At 43.7% G+C, this 18,099-nt stretch overlaps 1 protein-coding gene and 1 long non-coding RNA gene across 6 annotated transcripts in view; one reads left to right on the forward strand and one right to left on the reverse strand.

The window, feature by feature from the left end:
- Positions 1–18,099, forward strand: part of LOC148124709 (uncharacterized) — a 529,533-nt gene that overhangs the window by 133,753 nt on the left and 377,681 nt on the right. The gene's annotated exons all lie outside the window — the stretch shown is intronic.
- The window catches only part of IQCH (IQ motif containing H), a 90,138-nt gene that overhangs the window by 3,011 nt on the left and 69,028 nt on the right, over positions 1–18,099 (reverse strand). For 3 of the 5 annotated variants that reach the window (XM_087941845.1, XM_087941841.1, XM_087941842.1), the window contains 4 exons: positions 6,817–6,975; positions 2,491–2,613; positions 1,949–2,010; positions 1,233–1,341 (listed from right to left, as the gene is read on the reverse strand). In XM_087941845.1, coding sequence (XP_087797971.1) covers positions 1,233–1,341; positions 1,949–2,010; positions 2,491–2,613; positions 6,817–6,975 — 453 coding nt within the window. The remainder of the gene's footprint in view (positions 1–1,232; positions 1,342–1,948; positions 2,011–2,490; positions 2,614–6,816; positions 6,976–18,099) is intronic. The other 2 variants (XM_087941843.1, XM_087941844.1) reach the window with 2 other exon arrangements.

Consider the following 18,099-nt stretch of genomic DNA (forward strand, 5'->3'; position numbering starts at 1 on the left):
GGTGGTGTGGTGTCATAGAAGCCATTATGGAGACCACATTCATATAATCAAGAGATGCTCTTTATTTTTTGACATCTCTTTTGTGGGTGGGGTGGCCGCTTCATGGTGCCTTCCCTGGGGTTGAGATGGACCACTGCTTTCCAGTTCATCACTCAGAACCACTGCTGGGACTGAGTATATTTCCAGTGCCATCTTTTGCACATTTGAAGTAGAAACCAAGCCATCACCGTGCAGTAGCACACAAAATACAACTTTTAAGCAGTTGGAATTACAATTAATAGGTTGCAGGAATTGGAAGATCTGGCTAGTCTAACAAAGAGAAGGACCGGGGTGATATGATAGTCTTTTAGTGTTAGAGGGGGCTGTCACAGTGAAGAAGGGGTTGATTTATTCTCCAAAGGCACCTGGGAGCAGGACAAGAAGTACTTGGTGAAAGAGAGAGATCCAGCCCAGAATTAAGAAGAAATTTCATGACAGTGGAAACAATTCATCAGGAGCTCCGTCGTTGTTGGAGCTTTCCAGGAAGAGACTGGAGAACCATTTGTCTGCACATGATATACTGTCTCCTGCAGGGAGGTGGGACTAGAAGACCTCCAAGGTCCCTTCCAGTCCTATTATTCGATGTTCTGTGTTGAAAGGAGCTGAGCTGCAAGTGAATGGCCATTCACAAAACCCCTTGCTTTGATAGCCATCCTACTGGGCAAAACCTAGTAGAGAAGGGTAAGCTCTGGGCTTACAGCCATCACCCTTCCGTAGCTATTGGAACATAAACAGCCTATTTGTTTGCCTCCTCCTAATGGATGTGTTTTAATATTTCAAACATCTCAACCGTTTCATTTGACGAATCAATAGAAGTCTTTGGGGAGAAGTGCATTTTTTGCCTCTCCAATTAGTAAATCCAAGAGTGGATGTATGCAAAATGAAAATCTAATTTTCTCAGGAGCTAGCCATTCATGCTAGAGAGGGTTTGTGTTGGGTGTGTGTGTGTGTTTTTTAAACAAATATACCAATCGCTCTCAGTCCAAGCAAATCCACGCTCCTGGTACTAAAACCCTTAAATTTAACTAACAGATTCGCCGGGAATCTCACAATATTGACCCGTAAGCTGTGAAATACGCACTGCTACGAGCAGAAGCGAGGGATGGTTTAGCACTTGCTTATAATACAGCATGAGGTGTTTTCTGTCCTTGAACAAAAATTTAACTGGGATCGTTAGTTAATTAACACCTCACCTTAAAATTGGTCTCGGCATGCATATTAGGTGCTGATAATTCTTGATAGATGATGAAGAGATGCTGAGCAAAGGTCATGAGGGCCCCCTGGAGATGTTCTCCAATTGTTCTGTTAATGATATCCAAAGAAATGTCTTTGCCAATGATTCTATTCGCACGCTTAAAAACAATCGCCCTCTCGTTTGGGCCTGTCAGGCGGTGGGATTTAATGAATATTTTCAATCTCCGAAGGTGGCAATCTTCAGGGAAGTACAAAAGATGAGGCTCCATTTTAACTTGTCAGTAAAAAGGATTTGTGTAATAAATATTTTTTATTAATCAAGTAAGGGAGGAGGGCAAAAGCTTGAGTCACTCGAAACAGGAGAGTCTTATCTTGGCTAAAGCATCTCAAATATGTGAACGGGGAGCGCTGGCAGTATGAGAACCTCAGCATTATTAAGGGCACGGAAATGGGGGGTTGTTCAGATCCACCCTAAAAAGAGCTCAACTGTTCCAAGCGAGGCTTGGGCTATTCTGGAAGAAGAGTTACTAGGTAAAAATAGCGATGGATATTTTTAATCTGGCTTTTCTGACACGATACTGTGCCGTAGCCATCAGGGTCTGTTAAGGAGCCATTCTCCCCGGGGTTTAATCTTTCAGAAAACTGGCAAAGGGCAGAGAGAAGGAATCTTAAACTCCAGGACCATCGAGGACCAGCGATGCTCTTGGGAACTTACATCATTCCAAATGTGCTTCGTTTCTGGTCTTCAAACAAGATAAAAATGGTTCCTTCTTTTAGCTGTTGAGAAGGGATAAGACATTAAAGCTTTTTATTTTTTTTTACTGTGTCTGGAAATGCTAAGCATACAATTTCCCACGATCACCTGCTAAGGCGCGTTACGTGAGATGACGTAAGGCCAAAAATTAAGAGCAAGCCAATTCAGATTTTCACTTCCAAGCTGATATAAAAAGTTGATGGTCAAATATTCAGCAAGAGAAAGTATCTGTAAACAAAATATATTTGTAATTCCTTCCTTCTCTCCCCATCTCCCTGCAAGTCCCAATGACCTGAAATCAGGATTTCAGTCTTTGAACTGTATTAATAAACGCACACAATCACAGATTGCATCGAAATTGATCAGAGGCAAAAAGAGAGATTCTTTTCCCAAAACACTTAATGTGTGGTTCGCGCATTTTTGAGGTTGACCCTCAATTTCTTCCCCAGCCTATTTGCCTATTATTATTATTTCACTGAAATTAAAGCAGGCACCGTTCTTACCCGCACATCGTAGCCAATCCCGTGAGCTTTGCACATCTGGAGGAAAACATTATAGTAGATGAAGGAAAGGTTGCCGTTCTTAATTGAACTGCTCGTGAGAATGTAGCGGCTGACCAGGGAGGCCTGGCAAAGGAGAAAGGGAGAAAGAGTTAAGGCCGAGGAATTCCTGAGAGATTCCAGCTTTGAGGCTGGAGTGCAGATTTACACAAGAGTAGCTAAATCTTCAGTCTCCTGGCATATTTCCTCTTTGTCTTCTTCAAAGAAGCAAATCTCGGCCTTCGGAGCGGACCCACTTGAACAAAGAAAAAGAAGGGGGTTTAGCACTGTAACTCAAGGAGGCACCTCCATTTGTTAAGTCCTGTTGACACATCTAGTCCTGTTGTCACACTGCATGGTGCTGATGCAGAGACCTCCCGGTGCAGCCTTCCCAACCTGTTGCCCTCCAGACCAGCTCAGTTTCTGGGTCCCACTGGAAGATTAAGGATTGTAGGAGTGGGACCATCAGCTCCGGAAGCCATATTAACACCAGACGCTTCCGCACTGCACACATTCTTGACTCTGGGAAAATGGGAGGGGGGAGTTTCTTGGAGTGCATGTGTGGTTAGACATAATAACATTCTTTTTTAAAAAATCAAGGTCATGTTATTTCTGCACCTGGGTGAGGGGACGTCTCAAGTTGGGACAGATGGTGATTGGAGCTTGTGATGCGATAATGGGCGCAGGGGGTGGATTTGTAGTTTTTACTTATTGCAAGGAAGCCCAGAAGTTTCAGATTTGGGATTTCCCCAGATGTGTCAGTTTACTATCCAAATAAAACAGAACTTTTGAGAAGATGGTCTGTCTCGGAGTTATTGGGTGGAATGGAGGCTTTCTGGAACGCTGACAGGGAGACGGACATCCAAAGGGCACACAATTTGGGAAGGAGAGCCATCCCTCAGCAGTTTGGTGAAGGAGCCACCCACAGTTGCTCTCAATAGTGAGATAGGAGGCATATACATTTAATCAATAATTCAATCAATCAATTAATTAATAAGGAGGCAGGGGATACGATGCGGTTGCTAAACCCAACAGGGCTCGTATCTTGAGTGGCAAACTGAAATTCCAACATGAAAGCAGCCTAACGTAAACAGATATTAAACCTTCAAGTCGGCTTCAGTGAGTCATCCTAAACTCCTTCACCAGCCCAAAACTTCTGAGAACTTGTCTGAGAATGTAGTAGCTCTCATACTTTTCCCCTTGTATCTCATATTCATACCTAAACATTAAAATTGGTCTTGAGGTTTCAGTCATACACACACTTCCCCACCATGGCCACTTCTACTTTTTCTTCCTCCTCTTTTCCTAAAAAAAATGTCCTTTTGGGAAGAGATGGGGGCATTTTTCAGGGCCTAACAGTAACCCTGAGTAGGACAGTAATGGGCACGGCCAGATTTTGTTTTGTTTTTTTCTCACCCAAGTATGGGAGGTTTTTAAAATAAATTCATAAATAACCCACTGTGGAATGTCTGATTTTGGCCTGCTGCGCAATTTTTATTCCCATCACAAAATGGCAGGAGGTCTCCAAACTTGGCAATCTTAAGACTTGTGGACCAACTCCCTATTCTGGCTGGAGAATTCTGGGAGTTGAAGTCCATAAGTCTTAAAGTGGCCAAGTTTGGAGACCCCTGCTCTAGAGTTTTACTGCTGACCCAGAAGGGATCCCCGAGGGCCATAAGAAAGGCACCGGGGAGGGCCACTGGCTGCCCATCGTTGTGCCATCAACTAGCTATCACAACTGGCTAATAATACAATATTTGCAAAACTCTGCTAAGCAAAATTGTGTCTGGTTGTTGGCAGAAATCAGGGTGCGGTGGGGATAAGAGCCGAGGGGTTTCATCCGTGCTAGCTGATGCCTCTGCTGAGTCATTTTGGGGATCATCCAGTAAAGACCCGAATTTCAGTGGGCGCACGCAGGGTTCAAAAGGTGCCGTATGTAGAGAGGCAGTTTGGGAAGCTTATGCAACCAATCTGCCTCGAGCAGCTTTTGCTGATATTCCATATTCCAATGGGATAATTTTATTATTTTAGTTATTTTTTTTGCAGTACAGCATTAGAACCATGAGAGTAGAGATTTTTAAGCTGGTTCTCCGATTTAACGGACAGATATTGTGGATATGAAGTCCAGCCTTCGTCCCCCTCATCCCAAATCCCTCCTTCTCAAGGGTTAATTTTGGCATGGAACCGCTAACCAGCGTAGCAACCACTTCTCTTCCTTTGCACACCATGCTCGCCCATGCGCTATTATGAGACAGGCAAGTAGCCACAGGGCAGGGCCAGTGGCTGAAAGAAAGGCTTCCAGAACAGGTACCCAAAGTTTTGTTCCTGGCAAAAGACGGCGACAAATCCAACAAACGAACTCTTGATAAAATAATCCAAATCACAGCTTAACAAGCGTAAACCCGAATGTAGCAGCCATAACATCGAACCATTGTTTAAACGCAGGCATCGGTCTGATGAGGTGCTTATTTCAGCTACAAAGCAGACAAACACATGCATAATGAACTGCGGGATGAATTATTAATGTCTTGCTTATTTAGCCTCATCTGTCTCAAAGATAATGTATCCTAAGTATAATGAGTGATTGGTTTTCTACATAATTACAGTAGCGGCGGTATCTAGGAAATTTGCTCTGGCAAAGGAGATTTCTAAAAATAAAAACCATCACTCGTACTCGGTCGCCGCTCCATTTTATCAAAATCAAAGCAAGCAGCCCAGTGAACACATAATAAATTCGCGGGGACAGAAGCATTATTAACATCATAATTTCACATAAAGTGTTTTTACTTAATCATTCATTATAGATCATGCACTGTAAAAAGATTTGTCTCTGTTTCTTCCAGTTCTTTAAAAGGTTTGATGTGGTGGATCTCCAGTTTTACCCCGAACGCTTGGCTGAACAAGGAAGAAATGATATGCTGTGGGCAACGGGCAGGTCAAAAGTGACAGATATGCCTTAACCTGCAATTATTTTAATTTAAAGAATGGCTGCTTGCTTACTTTCTAATACCTGGAACTGGGACTGAATCGGAAGTCATTTTTACTCCTCTTGCCCCACTTAGCAGCTTGAGAAGAATAGACCGAAAGGTTATCAATCTTGACATTTGGGGGAATGCACAAAACCTGGCCATAAAGCAATTTCCCCATACAGTGGCTGTAGAAAGTTTACACACCCGTGCTAAAATACCAGGTTTTGGGGAAGAAGAAAAAAATTAGATCAAGATAAATCACTTCAAATTTTCCCCACCTTTAATATAACATATACGTGCTACAATTCAACAGAAAAACAAACTGAAATATTTTTTTGAGGGGGAAGGGGGAGAATTACAATAACGTGGTTGCATGAAGGTGCACATACCTAATGCCAGGGGAATCGGAAAATTGAGGCAGTTGTTGTGGTTAGCCGGCAGCTGGTGCAGACGGCTGAGGAAAGCGAGGACTCGGATGAGGAGCCAGGGCTACCAGGGAGTGGACTGCTGCCTTCAGAGATGGTGGGGGCTGGCGGCAGGAATGAGGAGGTTCCGGAGGAGCCAAGTGTGCGTGCATGCAGGGCTACTCGCAGGAAAGAGCAGAGCTGCAGCAGCACGGGCGACTCGGGAATAAGGCTGCAAGGTGATGGTCCCTCCTTCAAGAAGATAAAAGCCAGTTGCGAAGCGAATGTTCTTTGCAGAAAGCAAAGACGTTTTGAAACTCCAGCCTCGTGGACATTGCAGTATCTTAGTTGGTATTTGAAGACTCTGGTGTGAAATATTTTCTTATCTGTTATTCTTGGCAGAGTTCGCACAGTTTTGGTGAGGCTCGTGCTTATTAAAGTTAATTAGTTTCCAGCAGGCTTTTAACCGGGGATTTGTAAGAATCATTAAAAGGTTTCTCTTCCCTTTGGTTTGTGTTTGTTTTATTGGAAAAGGGTTTGGGAAAGAACAGCAGTTCGCGTGAGTATAAAGATTTATTACAAGCTTAAGCTCTCTACAAGAATCTGAACTACCAGGGGAAATTTGTGGGAGTTAAGAATAGAAAGGAATTCAAGGTGGATTGGAGTTAGATTTCTTGAGGGCACGCAGGGACTCATGACTGATAATGCATTTGACCCCTCCCTGGGGCTCAGACCCCTCCCCTACAGCAGGGGTCTCCAACCTTGGCCACTTTAAGCCCGGCAGACTTGCAACTCCCAGAATTCTGGCTGGGGAATTCTGGGAGTTGAAGTCTGCCGGGCTTAAAGTGGCCAAGGTTGGAGACCCTTGGTTTAGGCTACAAACGGCTTATTTGTTTCTTCATTCAAGCATCACTTACGGATCGGGCCTGTTCTTTCTGCACAGGTGCCTTCTTGGGAGCTAGCTGTACCTGGAAGCGACTTGACGCGCAGTCAAAGGTCCCCTCAGTCACATAGAGTGCAATCTGAGTCATGGCCAAATGATCGCTGTAGCGCAGATCCAAGTCTGTGGCCCAAACCTTGGGAGAGAAAGAGACCGGTCAAGCACAGCTTCTCTTTTAGGTTCAAAGATAAACCTCTCGGCATGAAGGTAGGATGGCCGTACTGCAGGGGACATGGCAGCTCAGGAGATGAGACGCTGATCTTGTCGATCGGAAAGGTTAGCAATTCGGCGGTTCGAATCCCTAGCGCGCGTCACGGAGAGAGCTCCCGTTAGTTGTCCCAGCAACTTCTGCCAACCTAGCCGTTCGAAAGCACGTAAAAAAGATGCAAGTAGAATAATTTAATTTATATTAAGTATAAATGGAAAAAACTCAATGAAGCATTATTTTAAAAAAAGGAAAGAAAAAAGTGTCGTAAGTCACCTTAGTGTCGCTGTAAGTTCAAACAGTCACTAGATGAGTAGTTGTAAGTCAAAGACTACCTGTATCATCCCTTGAGGTATGAATTTCATCTGATGCCCGTTGCCCATAATGAAACATGACTTCTTGGGGTTAGGGGGGATACAGGAAAGGCGCGTCAATGCTTTGGAGGGTTGCAGTTTGGATGACACTAACCTTGTAGTAGTGCCGTAGCTCTACTGAAGCTCAGTAGGGGTGAGAATCGGTCCCAGAAGCACAAGATAGAGCCAATGAAGGAACTTGCTGGGCCAGCGGAAGGTATGTTTATCTATACCTGCAAGGCATCTATCGGCAGCGGGGTGGGAGATAACTAGGAACTACAAAGATAGTTTCAAAGATAGCTCTGCTGCACCAGTTGTGGGATTCGGGTTTTTTTTAACCAAAGTTTCTGGGGCGTGGCTTGGTGGGCGCGCTTTGAGCGCATGTGTGAAACGCACGCTTTGCTACTGACCTTCTCTTGCAATCCTGCACTCTTCTTGTGTCTTCAACAGCTGACGCGCGGCAATAGGCTGTGCTGCGTGAATCAGCCGAGCTTCAAAACCAGGAAGTAAAGGTCCGTATAGAGGCGGGGCGGACGGGCAGGCCCAGCAGCTGATTGTCGGAGCAAATCGGTTCACTCACAGATGATCCTTGAAACTACCGGTTTGGACGAAGCAGGGCGATCCGGTAGAATCCCACCACTGTGCTGCACCCTTAATGCCCTTAGCACTGTCTCACTTCTCGTCTTTTCTCATCCTCTCCTCTTTCCTACTATCTTCTCCGATCGGTTTCTTAAGATTTATCAATTGACCTATGACCTATTATTTGCTATTGATATGTACGGCGTAAGCTTATGCACTGGAGATGAATTTCTTGGGTGTCCAACTTGACCAATAAAGAATTATGATTCTATGGCTGACAACTGCAAGTTAAGATGGTTTGGGGGTGACTGTCTGAAGTTAAACTTGGAAGAAGGTTATCAGTGTGCCCAAAGAGGTAAGTACTTGTGTTGTAAACCAACAACAGTGCAAATGCCCAAGAAGGGGCCTATTTATGACTGCATCCATGGCCACCTTCATATTTTTTAATGTAACCATGACACGCTGTATATCAAATGACTGCAGCAAGTCATCTTCACTCTCAGTTGTTCTATCTAAAACATATTTATAGTCACATATTTGAAAGCTGGCTCATCCCAGAGAGAGCTTAAGAAACAAGCCATATATCAACTCTACAATTGGATAGGATTAGAAGCGGGCATAAAATAGACCAGGATCTTCAGGGGAACCACTCAGTGCTCTGCAATAAATCACCACATCTGTCTCAATTGAAACAAAATGACTCCACTGCCCTATTCTAGTCGGCTTGCTAAAAGAAGAAGAAGAAGAGAAAGCTTGGAAAGTTAACTTTTTGTATTAAAGAACTATGAGGTTGTACAACGAAAGATACCTGGGCTACACCTGCAGGGAACCTCCTCCTTCCTTCTACGGCAGTATTTTTCCACCGTGGCAATGGAAGGTGTGTGGATTTGACCTCCCAGAATTTCCCAGGCAGCCTTCCTGATTGGGAAGCTCTGGGAGTTGAAATCCGGACATCTTCGAGTTGCCAAGGTGGAGAAACACCTTGTTTTAAGAGAACATCTGCCCATCCTTTTCAAAGATCTTCCCATGGCCTGGAAATACACCAGTTTTGGCCATGACAAAGATGGACCAGTTCTATGTTTCTTTAAAAAGTTCCCCAAACAGATGATAACAGAAACAATATTCTTCATAGTCCCTGGGATTTAAGACAGGCTTGAACGTTGCAGACCGGCTGAACATGTAAGAATGCAAAGGTAGGTTTGGTAGGGCTCCCTTTTCCATAGCCATTTATTCATGGTTTATATAAGTAACTCTGTTTTCTAGGCTTACACGACACCCTGAACGATAAATTAAGCAGGCTGCCTGTGTTTTCATGACATCCAAGCTAACAAGTAGGTGGTTATGGCTTGGGGCGCCGTTGAACAGAGGCAGAGAGGATTAAAACGTGCTTCAAGATGAGAGACCGCCAAGACAGTCAAAGTGGCCAACATTCGGAAATTGAGATACAATTCAAGAGGCAAACTAGAGGGGGAGAGAATGAAGGAGGAGGAGGAGGAGCAGGAAGAAGAGGAAGGAGAAAAGGAAAAGGAGGAGGACGAATAGGTGGAGGAGGAAGAAGAGGTCAATCCATTAAAAGCAAAACAAAACCAGTTCATCGGTTCCTCCCACCCACCCGCCATCAGAATTGATGAAGTTTCTTGAATGAGAAGCAAAATATTTTCTTCTTCCTCCTCAAGGGAAAAACAGTCCAATTGCCTTCTGAAGCGAAAAGCACCTCTGAGTAGCTAGGGGACAGCTGCCATTTTTAGTTCTGGAGAACGGAGCTTCGGCCGTGCACCTGGGCACAGGTTGTTCACTCCCAGGAGGGTCTCCTCTGTAAATCGCGGCCCTTTAGAAGCAAATCTCCCACAGAATGACTTGGACAAGCCACTGAATGGTAAATGGCATCATTATAAGGCTATTAAGGGGTCAGGCAGTCAAGGCTTCTTGCTAAACTGGAGCTAATTTCTGAATCATATTACAAAGTAATGCCCCCTTTTTATAACAGGAAATAAATCATGTCAGAAACAGTTAATAATGAACTGTCAAATATCAGTTTTACTGTTAAATAACCCATTTGTCAACTTAAATATTTCCCATTGCATAAGAAAAAAAAAAAAGAGGACCTTGGATCTTCTTTTGGTACAGTTCAGTGCCAAGATTTCCTTCTGTTTCACTTCTATGTTACAGTGTTTTTCTCTAGCGCTCCTCTTCTAAATTTTACCCTACAGAGGTGCAGATCCTTCGCTGGCCCTCAAAACCACCATTTAACTAAAAAGAATACAAAAGAAAACTCCGCTGCGTAGAACCCAGGGCAATCATGCCAGGATCTCAATGCCCCCAGGGAGCCCCCAGTTGGTTAGGAACTCAACATTCTCTTCTCGTCTTCCCTGACGACTGATCGCCAGAGGTTTCTTGCCCCGAGACAGAGTGGATTATATTATGTATTTTGATGCTTTTCTTTTAACTATTCAAGAAGAAGAAGAATTTCTGTCCTCTGTTTTATAGGCATACCCGTTTCTAGGGCTAGTTAGCGGATCCGAGTTGGAAAAAAAGTGGACCACTAGATGGCAGCCATGAGACACTGAGAAATCAAAGCTTTGCTGACCTCTAGCAACCTTCAGATTATTGCAGACAAATCCCAGCCGCCCATACCTGCCCATCCCCCTGCCGGCTCCAATAGTTTTCTAATCTGACCCAAGGCCTGGGAGTCGGGCTGCCTGGAGCTCTAGAACATTCAAAGCAACATCTGGGGAGAAAATCAGAATACAGAGATACGAATGACCGAGTTGTAAGGGTCCCATCTCCTCCTCTGGCAGGAGACCGTGTACCAATTCAGACAAATGGCTGTCGATCTCTTCTTAAAAACCTCCAGTGACGGAGCACCCACAGCTTCTGGAGGTAGGTCACTTCCACTGGTTAATTGTTCTTACTGCCATATGCTAAACAACCAAACAGTTCTCACTGTCAGGGGATTTCCCTTCAGTTCCTTAGGCTGGATTTTTAAAAAACGATCTTCCACCAGTTACTTCTTATTTTGCCTTCAACTGCTTTGGAGAATAGGGTCAACCCCATCTTCTCATTCCCTGGAGTACTGGAAGGCGGTTATCATGCTACCCTTGGCCCTCACACTTTCCTGATGAGATGTTTGAAAAATGCACAATATTGGTCACATTCAGATTCGCGCACTCTGCAAAACTGGCACCGTTCCACAGATTTCATCCCCCCCAGCTAGATCTATGGAGCCTCCTATTTCACTCCTTCCAACATCAATCCTTAATTGTTGTTTTTTTAGAACTTTGGAGTCTTATTTAACAGGCATCATCATCTGGGTTGTTCAATTCAGGGAAACAATTTTGTGTGCCATTCCCTATTGGACTATTAAATTGCATTTCTTTTCAAAAAAAAAAATTCAACTGCCCCCACCCCAAAAGGGGCGTTCACTCAGCTTTGCCAAATATGAGTTTATCGGAGGCCGTTAGACAGTTGTGTCTTCTTTGCCAGTTACATGCAACCAATCTCTCATCTGACTCATAACTGGGGAGGATCGTTTTTTGCTGGAAGTAAAACAACCAACACAGAGTAAGTAAATACAGCTTGTATCTCACAGAGAATTTAAAGGCCCAATGGAGGTCACCGCAGCCTTGCCCCAAGTGCTTTTACCAAAGACCAAGTGGGACAGATCACTTTCTATTCTCCGGTGAGAAGGATTAATCTAGTTCAGGGGTCTCTCCAACCTCAGCAACTTTTAAGATTTGTGGACTTCAACTCCCAGAATTCTTGAGTTGAAGTCCACAAGTTGCTGGCTGGAGAATCCTGGGAGTTGAGGTCCACAAGTTTTAAAGTTGCCAAGTTTGGAGACCCCTGGACTAGCTGTTGACACCTGGTGGAAAAACAAAGTCAGCCCAGCAACTGGGATCCCTTTCATTTGTGGGCAAAAAAAAAAGGAAGACCTTGTGAGAGCTTTTGAGCTACAGAGCCCCAAAGCAAGGCTCTCAACCCTGACTTGTGCCCGCTGGCTCCTTCGTAAACCGAACCCCCCCTTATCAATAACTAAATCCACTGTGGGCTCCTAAACCCAAACTCATTTCTACGCCCTTCTTAGGCGGGCCTGTGACGTACAGGGAGAAAGGAGAACAGCCTCTTGGTTGCGATATTTTCTCCTCTGCAGGGGGAGGAAATCCAGTTTTGCTGCTGATGCCCACCGAGGGTGATATCGATCTCAGGGTGCCTTAAGCAGGGAGCGTTTCGGCTGGAATCGTATTTCTCTCTCCCATCACTGTCGTGCCATAACTCTTTTCCTTAAGTCTTTCTGCTGGCATCCATCACCGCCCGAATCAGCTGCAGGCTCCTGAGCCTTATATTTGAGGTTCTCCCTCCTTCTCTCTGCCCCCGTTTTCTCTCTCATTGCTTCACTCTCTGTTTTCTTCCTTCCTTCCTATGCCAAAGGCCCACCAACTTCTCCATGCCTGTCGTCAGCCCTCATCCATACTGTTTTTGCCACTGCCATCTTCAGAGATTTCCCCTGGTGGTCTCCCCTCCAAGTATTAACCAGGGATAACCCCGCTTAGCATTTAGATCAGCCCGGGTCAGGAGTGAGGGATCTAAGGGCGCAATTCTTATATCACTAGTAGCCAATAAATCCTGCTGTCTCCATCCCCTACTTGAGCTGTGTAGCCACAGTTATAGCACTTAGACTTATATACCGCTTCACAAGGGCTTTTACAGCCCTCTCTAAAAGGTTTACTGGGTTGGTCTATTGCTCCCAACAATCTGGGTCCTCATTTGACCCACCCCGGAAGGACGGAAGGCTGAGTCAACTTGGAGCCGGGTGGGATTCGAAGTGCCAAATTGCCGGCAGCCGGCAGTCAGCAGAAGTAGCCTGCAGTACTGCACTCTGACCACTGCGCCACTGTGGCTCAGAGGTTGGACTAGCTCAGCCAATATGGTTTAGAAAGCCCCAATGATGCAATTCTTCCATATCGTTCTGCAGCCACCTAGCCAAGTTCCCACTTGATGGCGATGGAATGCAAAACATGGATACAGATCTCATTATTGTAGTTGGTTGCCCGGGCAGCCAGATGTTTAGGTTGGCTTTGGCATTCTTATCCACCTCTTGGGTCCTCCCAAGGCCTGGAAGGGGAGATGTTGTTGCTTGATGAAAAGTCACAGGGTAAGTTCTTAGGAACAGCTGCCATTTGCAATTGACTAATAGTGATTTTGTCAATGCCAAAAATGTTCAAGAGCTGCTCCAGACGTTTTGGAATTGCACCCGGTATCGCTGTTGGTACTATCTTTGCTTTCTTTTCTCCACAGTCGTTCTAGTTCAATTTGCAGGTCTTTGTATTTTGTGATTTTCTTCACTTCTTTCTCTTCTCTTCTGCTCTCTCCAGGTACTGCCATGTCCAGCGTGCAGACTTTTTTTTTTGTCTTTCTTATTGACAACTGAGAGATCTGGCAAAGTTACGCGGTAGCCGCTTTTCTGTTTTGAATTCAAAAGGTCCCACGGCATTTTAAGCTTCTTCGTTTTCTATTACCTTGTGGTCCTGCCAGTTCTTGCTTGGAGCAAAATGGTATTTCTTGCAGATCTTCCCAGGTACCATTGTTGCTACTTTGTCGTGCTCTCGCCTGTAGTCACTTTGGGCGATCTTCTTGCACCAGATAACTAGACGTTCCGCTATTTCTTCAGCTCCTTTGCTGAGGCGACATTTGCTGTCTGTTGCTGTGTCCTCAATTTCGGCTTTGCGTGCCTTTGTTCTTAAGGCTTGGTCTTGGGCAGCCAGGATTAGCCCCTCTGTCTCTTTCCTCAATTTCCCCGCTCTTAGCCTTTGCCGGGTCTTGATATTGGTTTTGCCTTCTAGTCTGTTTATGAACTGGCCATGCAAGACTTTTCCCATGCCTCTTTTCTATTCTTCGTTTGGCCTTTTTGTCGGCCAGTCTGATCTTCCTGATACTCAGTGAATGTTCATGGTGTACAAACATCAGTGCGCCTTCTTTACCCTCCTTCAGATATTCCCCCACAAAGCCCTTTGTTCTTCTTCAACTGTCTGGTACTTACAACATTCCACACCCACCCAAGCGCCTTGATAAACAGATTCAGTCAACATCACTGCATGGATGAAGGACAAGACTCACTGTCATTATTTTTCTGATTCTCCTGCCGAGAGTCCAGTCCACTATTCCAGCTGTAGATCTAATAACTGGAATTGCCCAGGTGTGAATTGCCTTGATGGTGTTTCCGCTACTGAATTGGGACTTTTAAGATCTTCTTTACTCTCTTGATGGGTTCATTTCTAACCTTCTTCTTGACTTCAGTGCGCTTAATGTTGTCAGCTTGAAGGATGCCCAGGTATTTGTGGGGATTGTCTTCATCCAGACTCTTCATGCTAGTTCCGTAGGATACCTTGATTCCTTAATGTCTCACTAGTTTTCCCTCTGTTGATGATGAGAGTGACACATTTGTCCAGTCCAAACTCCACTGCAATATCTTCAGATCAGATTAACAGAGTTGGAAGGGACCTTGTAGATCATCTAGTCCAACCCCCCGCCCAAGCAGAAGGCCCTACGCCAGTGGTCAGGGAACAGGGGTAAATTACCCCAAATGGGGTAAAAGTGAAAACGCCATTTCTGAGAAATGGCAGTCCAAATCTCAAAAGTCTCAAATGATGAAGCTCTTGGTTGTAGCCTCACAGTGTTGAGCACGGATTCCATTTGAATACAGCTTTAGGTTTTCAGATTATTATTACTACTAGTAATTTTAATTATTTTTATTTTAATTCAGATTATTATTATTTCTTTGCGACACCCAACAACACAGGAGATTCTCTGTAAAATATAAATTGTTCAGAGTGAATAAAGCCACCGTTACAGCATCATTCTTTACAGGAGGCACGTAAACGTTTCAGCTTTAAAATTTGAGAAAGGCCGGGAAGCATAAGTTCTTAAACAGTTGCTAAATTATCGCTTTTCTTCATTCCATTTAATTGTTTTTCTTCCTCCAATACTGACATCTATATTTTTTACAGGGAGCGCATCTACTTTTTTGCATGTGCGGGGGGTTTGCTTTTAAAAAAAGAGGCTAGATTATACAGTCAAAATGCCAATGAGTAAAATATTAATGCAAATCAGTTCTCTTTACAATGGTTAAAACTCACAATGGGACTGAACATTTTTGCTGGGATTAGTGTTACCTGATTTGGCTGCCATCTAGTGGTGGTTGGTGAAATTTACTAAACATATCTAGCCAAAACATATTACAAGTTGTCCTACACTTACAAATATTCATTTAGTGAGTGTTCAAAGTTACAGCTGAAAAATATGCATTACAACCAGTCCTCACGCTTACAACTGTCGCAGCATTCCCAAGGTCAAATGATAAGATTTATTATGGCAACTGGCTTGTATTTATGACTGTTGAAGCATCCTGGGCAGAGGTGGTATTCAGCCAGTTCTGACCGGTTCCGGAGAACCGGTAGAGGAAATTTTTGAGTAGTTCGGAGAACCGGCAAATGCCACTTCCGACTGGCCCCACCGGCGCCATCTATTCTCTGCCTCCCATCGAGTCCCAGCTGATCAGCTGGGTCTCCTTTGGTTGCCCTGCCCAGGAAAACAGAGCTGGAAAGCAGGTTAGTGGGGTGGGGAGGGAATGGGGATTCTGCAGTATCCTTCCCCTGTCATGCCCACCAAGCCACACCCACAGAACCAATAGTAAAAAAAATTGAATCCCACCACTGATCCTGGGGTCACACGATAAGGTTTTCCTAGCTGGCTTCGGAAAAGCAACTATTAATGGAAAAAGGCTGGATTTGCTTCACAACCTTGTGATTCTCACAACACCTGCAGTCATTTGCTTAACAACCGCAACAAAAAGGTCATAAAATTGCCCGCAAATCACTTAACAACCATCTTGCTTAGCGATGGACGTTCTGGTCCCAATTGCGGTTGTACGTTTGTTTGTTTTTGTAAAAGTTTTTTTTTATTTTTTAACAACAAACATAAACAAGCATAAGCATAAAACAACAAATAAAACCTTTCAGTTGTTCAGTGTGTCGGTTGGTACATATTTCTTGTGCATAGCATCTAGTCTGTGCAGACATCCAACTGCATCCTCTTACAGTTAAATTTATTTACTCCACTTTCCATATCATGTTATGTTATGATTATATCATCATTAAACTTTAATTGCAAATCCATATGATCCTTTTAGAGCAAACCTCACTTTTTACTAGGTCTAGCTTATATTATAATTCATTCCATAATAAACACTTGTAACATAACATTACTACTGTATTATATTTACTATTATATTACATTTATATTTCATTTTCCTGTTTTTTTTTTATCTAGCCACTGATAAAACAAATCCCACATTTTGTAATGTTCTTTTTCTTCTTGCGCTCTAATTGCCAGTGTTAATCTACTCATCTCTGCACATCCCATTATTTTCTTAATCACCTCCTCCTCTATTGGATCAATTGCGGTTGTATGTTGAGGGCCATCTGTACAGAAGGGACCCACTACTGCTGTGAAAGGCCACCCACGGAGGTGAGACAGATCCCGAAGGATTTTGCAGCCAGCATCCAAAGGCACAAAACCTATTCTGGAGAAGTTTGGCTGGTGAGAACACAAATATCGGCGCACGGCTGAAGGCCAAAATATTTGGAGCGGGCAGGAGCACGTGATGGGATTACTCTGCTCCAATATTTTAGTTACTTATGAGTAATTTACTTATGGTTTTAGTGTATTTTAGTCTGTGCAGACATCTAAGCAGAGGAAATAAATACTATCTAAAAGGACGCTGGCAGAGAAAACCCTGGCCTTCTTTTCCTGACGGCAGGTGAAGGAAAAATGCAAGCAAAGAGTAGCTCCTAACTCTGCTATTCCGTATTCTGCACTTGGTTTGCTGTTTCCTTGTCCCCAAGTGAGCTTTCTCTCCCTCTGCCCAATCTGCCTTCCCTATTTGGCTGAAGAATGGCAAAACCACCTGGATATCTCAGGAGATCCTCAGTCATGCAGGCAGGTCATGGTGGTCTCCAAGGGCTTTTTTTTGAAAAGGCAACTAGAGTTTCTTGGGTTTTTTTCCTTGGAGGCATTTTCGCTTCTCATCCCGGAAGCTTCTTCAGTACCGAACTGAAGTGAACTGAGCTGAAGAAGCTTCTGGGATGAGAAGCGAAACGTCCTCAAAGAAAAAAAAACAACCAAGGAAGTCCAACAGCCAGTTGAAAAAAAAAAAGCACCTTTAGGAGCAAAATGACCTGGTTATTCTGAAACGCCTGGAAAGAAGGGCTGGAAAGATACGGCCATGTGCTTGGGCAGTTCTTGAGACCCGAATGAGGTGCAGGGGAGATCGGAAGCCTCCCACAGGTGCTCCTGGAAACAAGCAGGCCGAAGCCCGTTTCCTGCAAGCCACACATTTAAAAGCCACACATTAAAAATTGTAAATATTTGTCAGAGGTAGAATTAGAAGAAAATGTTGTCAAGGGATGTATGATAGCTTGGGCTCAAAACATAGAACATAATATAAATTTGACAAGAGTGGGAAAGCATTTGGAACCTAAATTATAAACTAACAAAATCGGCATCACACAAAGAGAATATTTATAAGATGTTTTATGGATGGTATTTACCCCCCGCGAGATTGGCGAAGATATATCCCAACGTGAATCCGGCATGTTGGAAATGTAGAAAGAAAGAGGGTACCTTCTACCACATGTGGTGGTCCTGTTCAGAAGCTCAGAAATATTGGCTTAAAATTAAATAATGGCTGCAAGAAATTCTTAAGGAACAAGTAGAATTGGAACCAGAATTATTTTTGTTAGGGATATTCAAAAAGAAATGTGCAAAAAAATATAAAGTATATTGTATTACGTATCTTAACAGCTGCTAGAATAGCTTATGCTCAATGGTGGAAGCACAACTATATACCCTCAGATGAACTGATTATTCAGCAAATAATGGCTTGTGCTAAAATGGACAAATTCGACTTTAATGGTACAAGAGAAAGGGGAGTCTGAATACTATAGAATGTGGAGGAAATGATATAATTGGATCAAATTAAAACAGATAGAAAATGAAGGAATTAAAGATAAGCAACTTATAGATTAAAGGTATATATTTACACAAAATTGTATATATTTGTAAATAT

Source organism: Pseudonaja textilis, chromosome 13 (genome assembly GCF_049901715.1).
Source record: "Pseudonaja textilis isolate UNSWEBS1 chromosome 13, rPseTex1.2, whole genome shotgun sequence".
NCBI classification, from domain to species: Eukaryota; Metazoa; Chordata; class Lepidosauria; order Squamata; family Elapidae; genus Pseudonaja; species Pseudonaja textilis.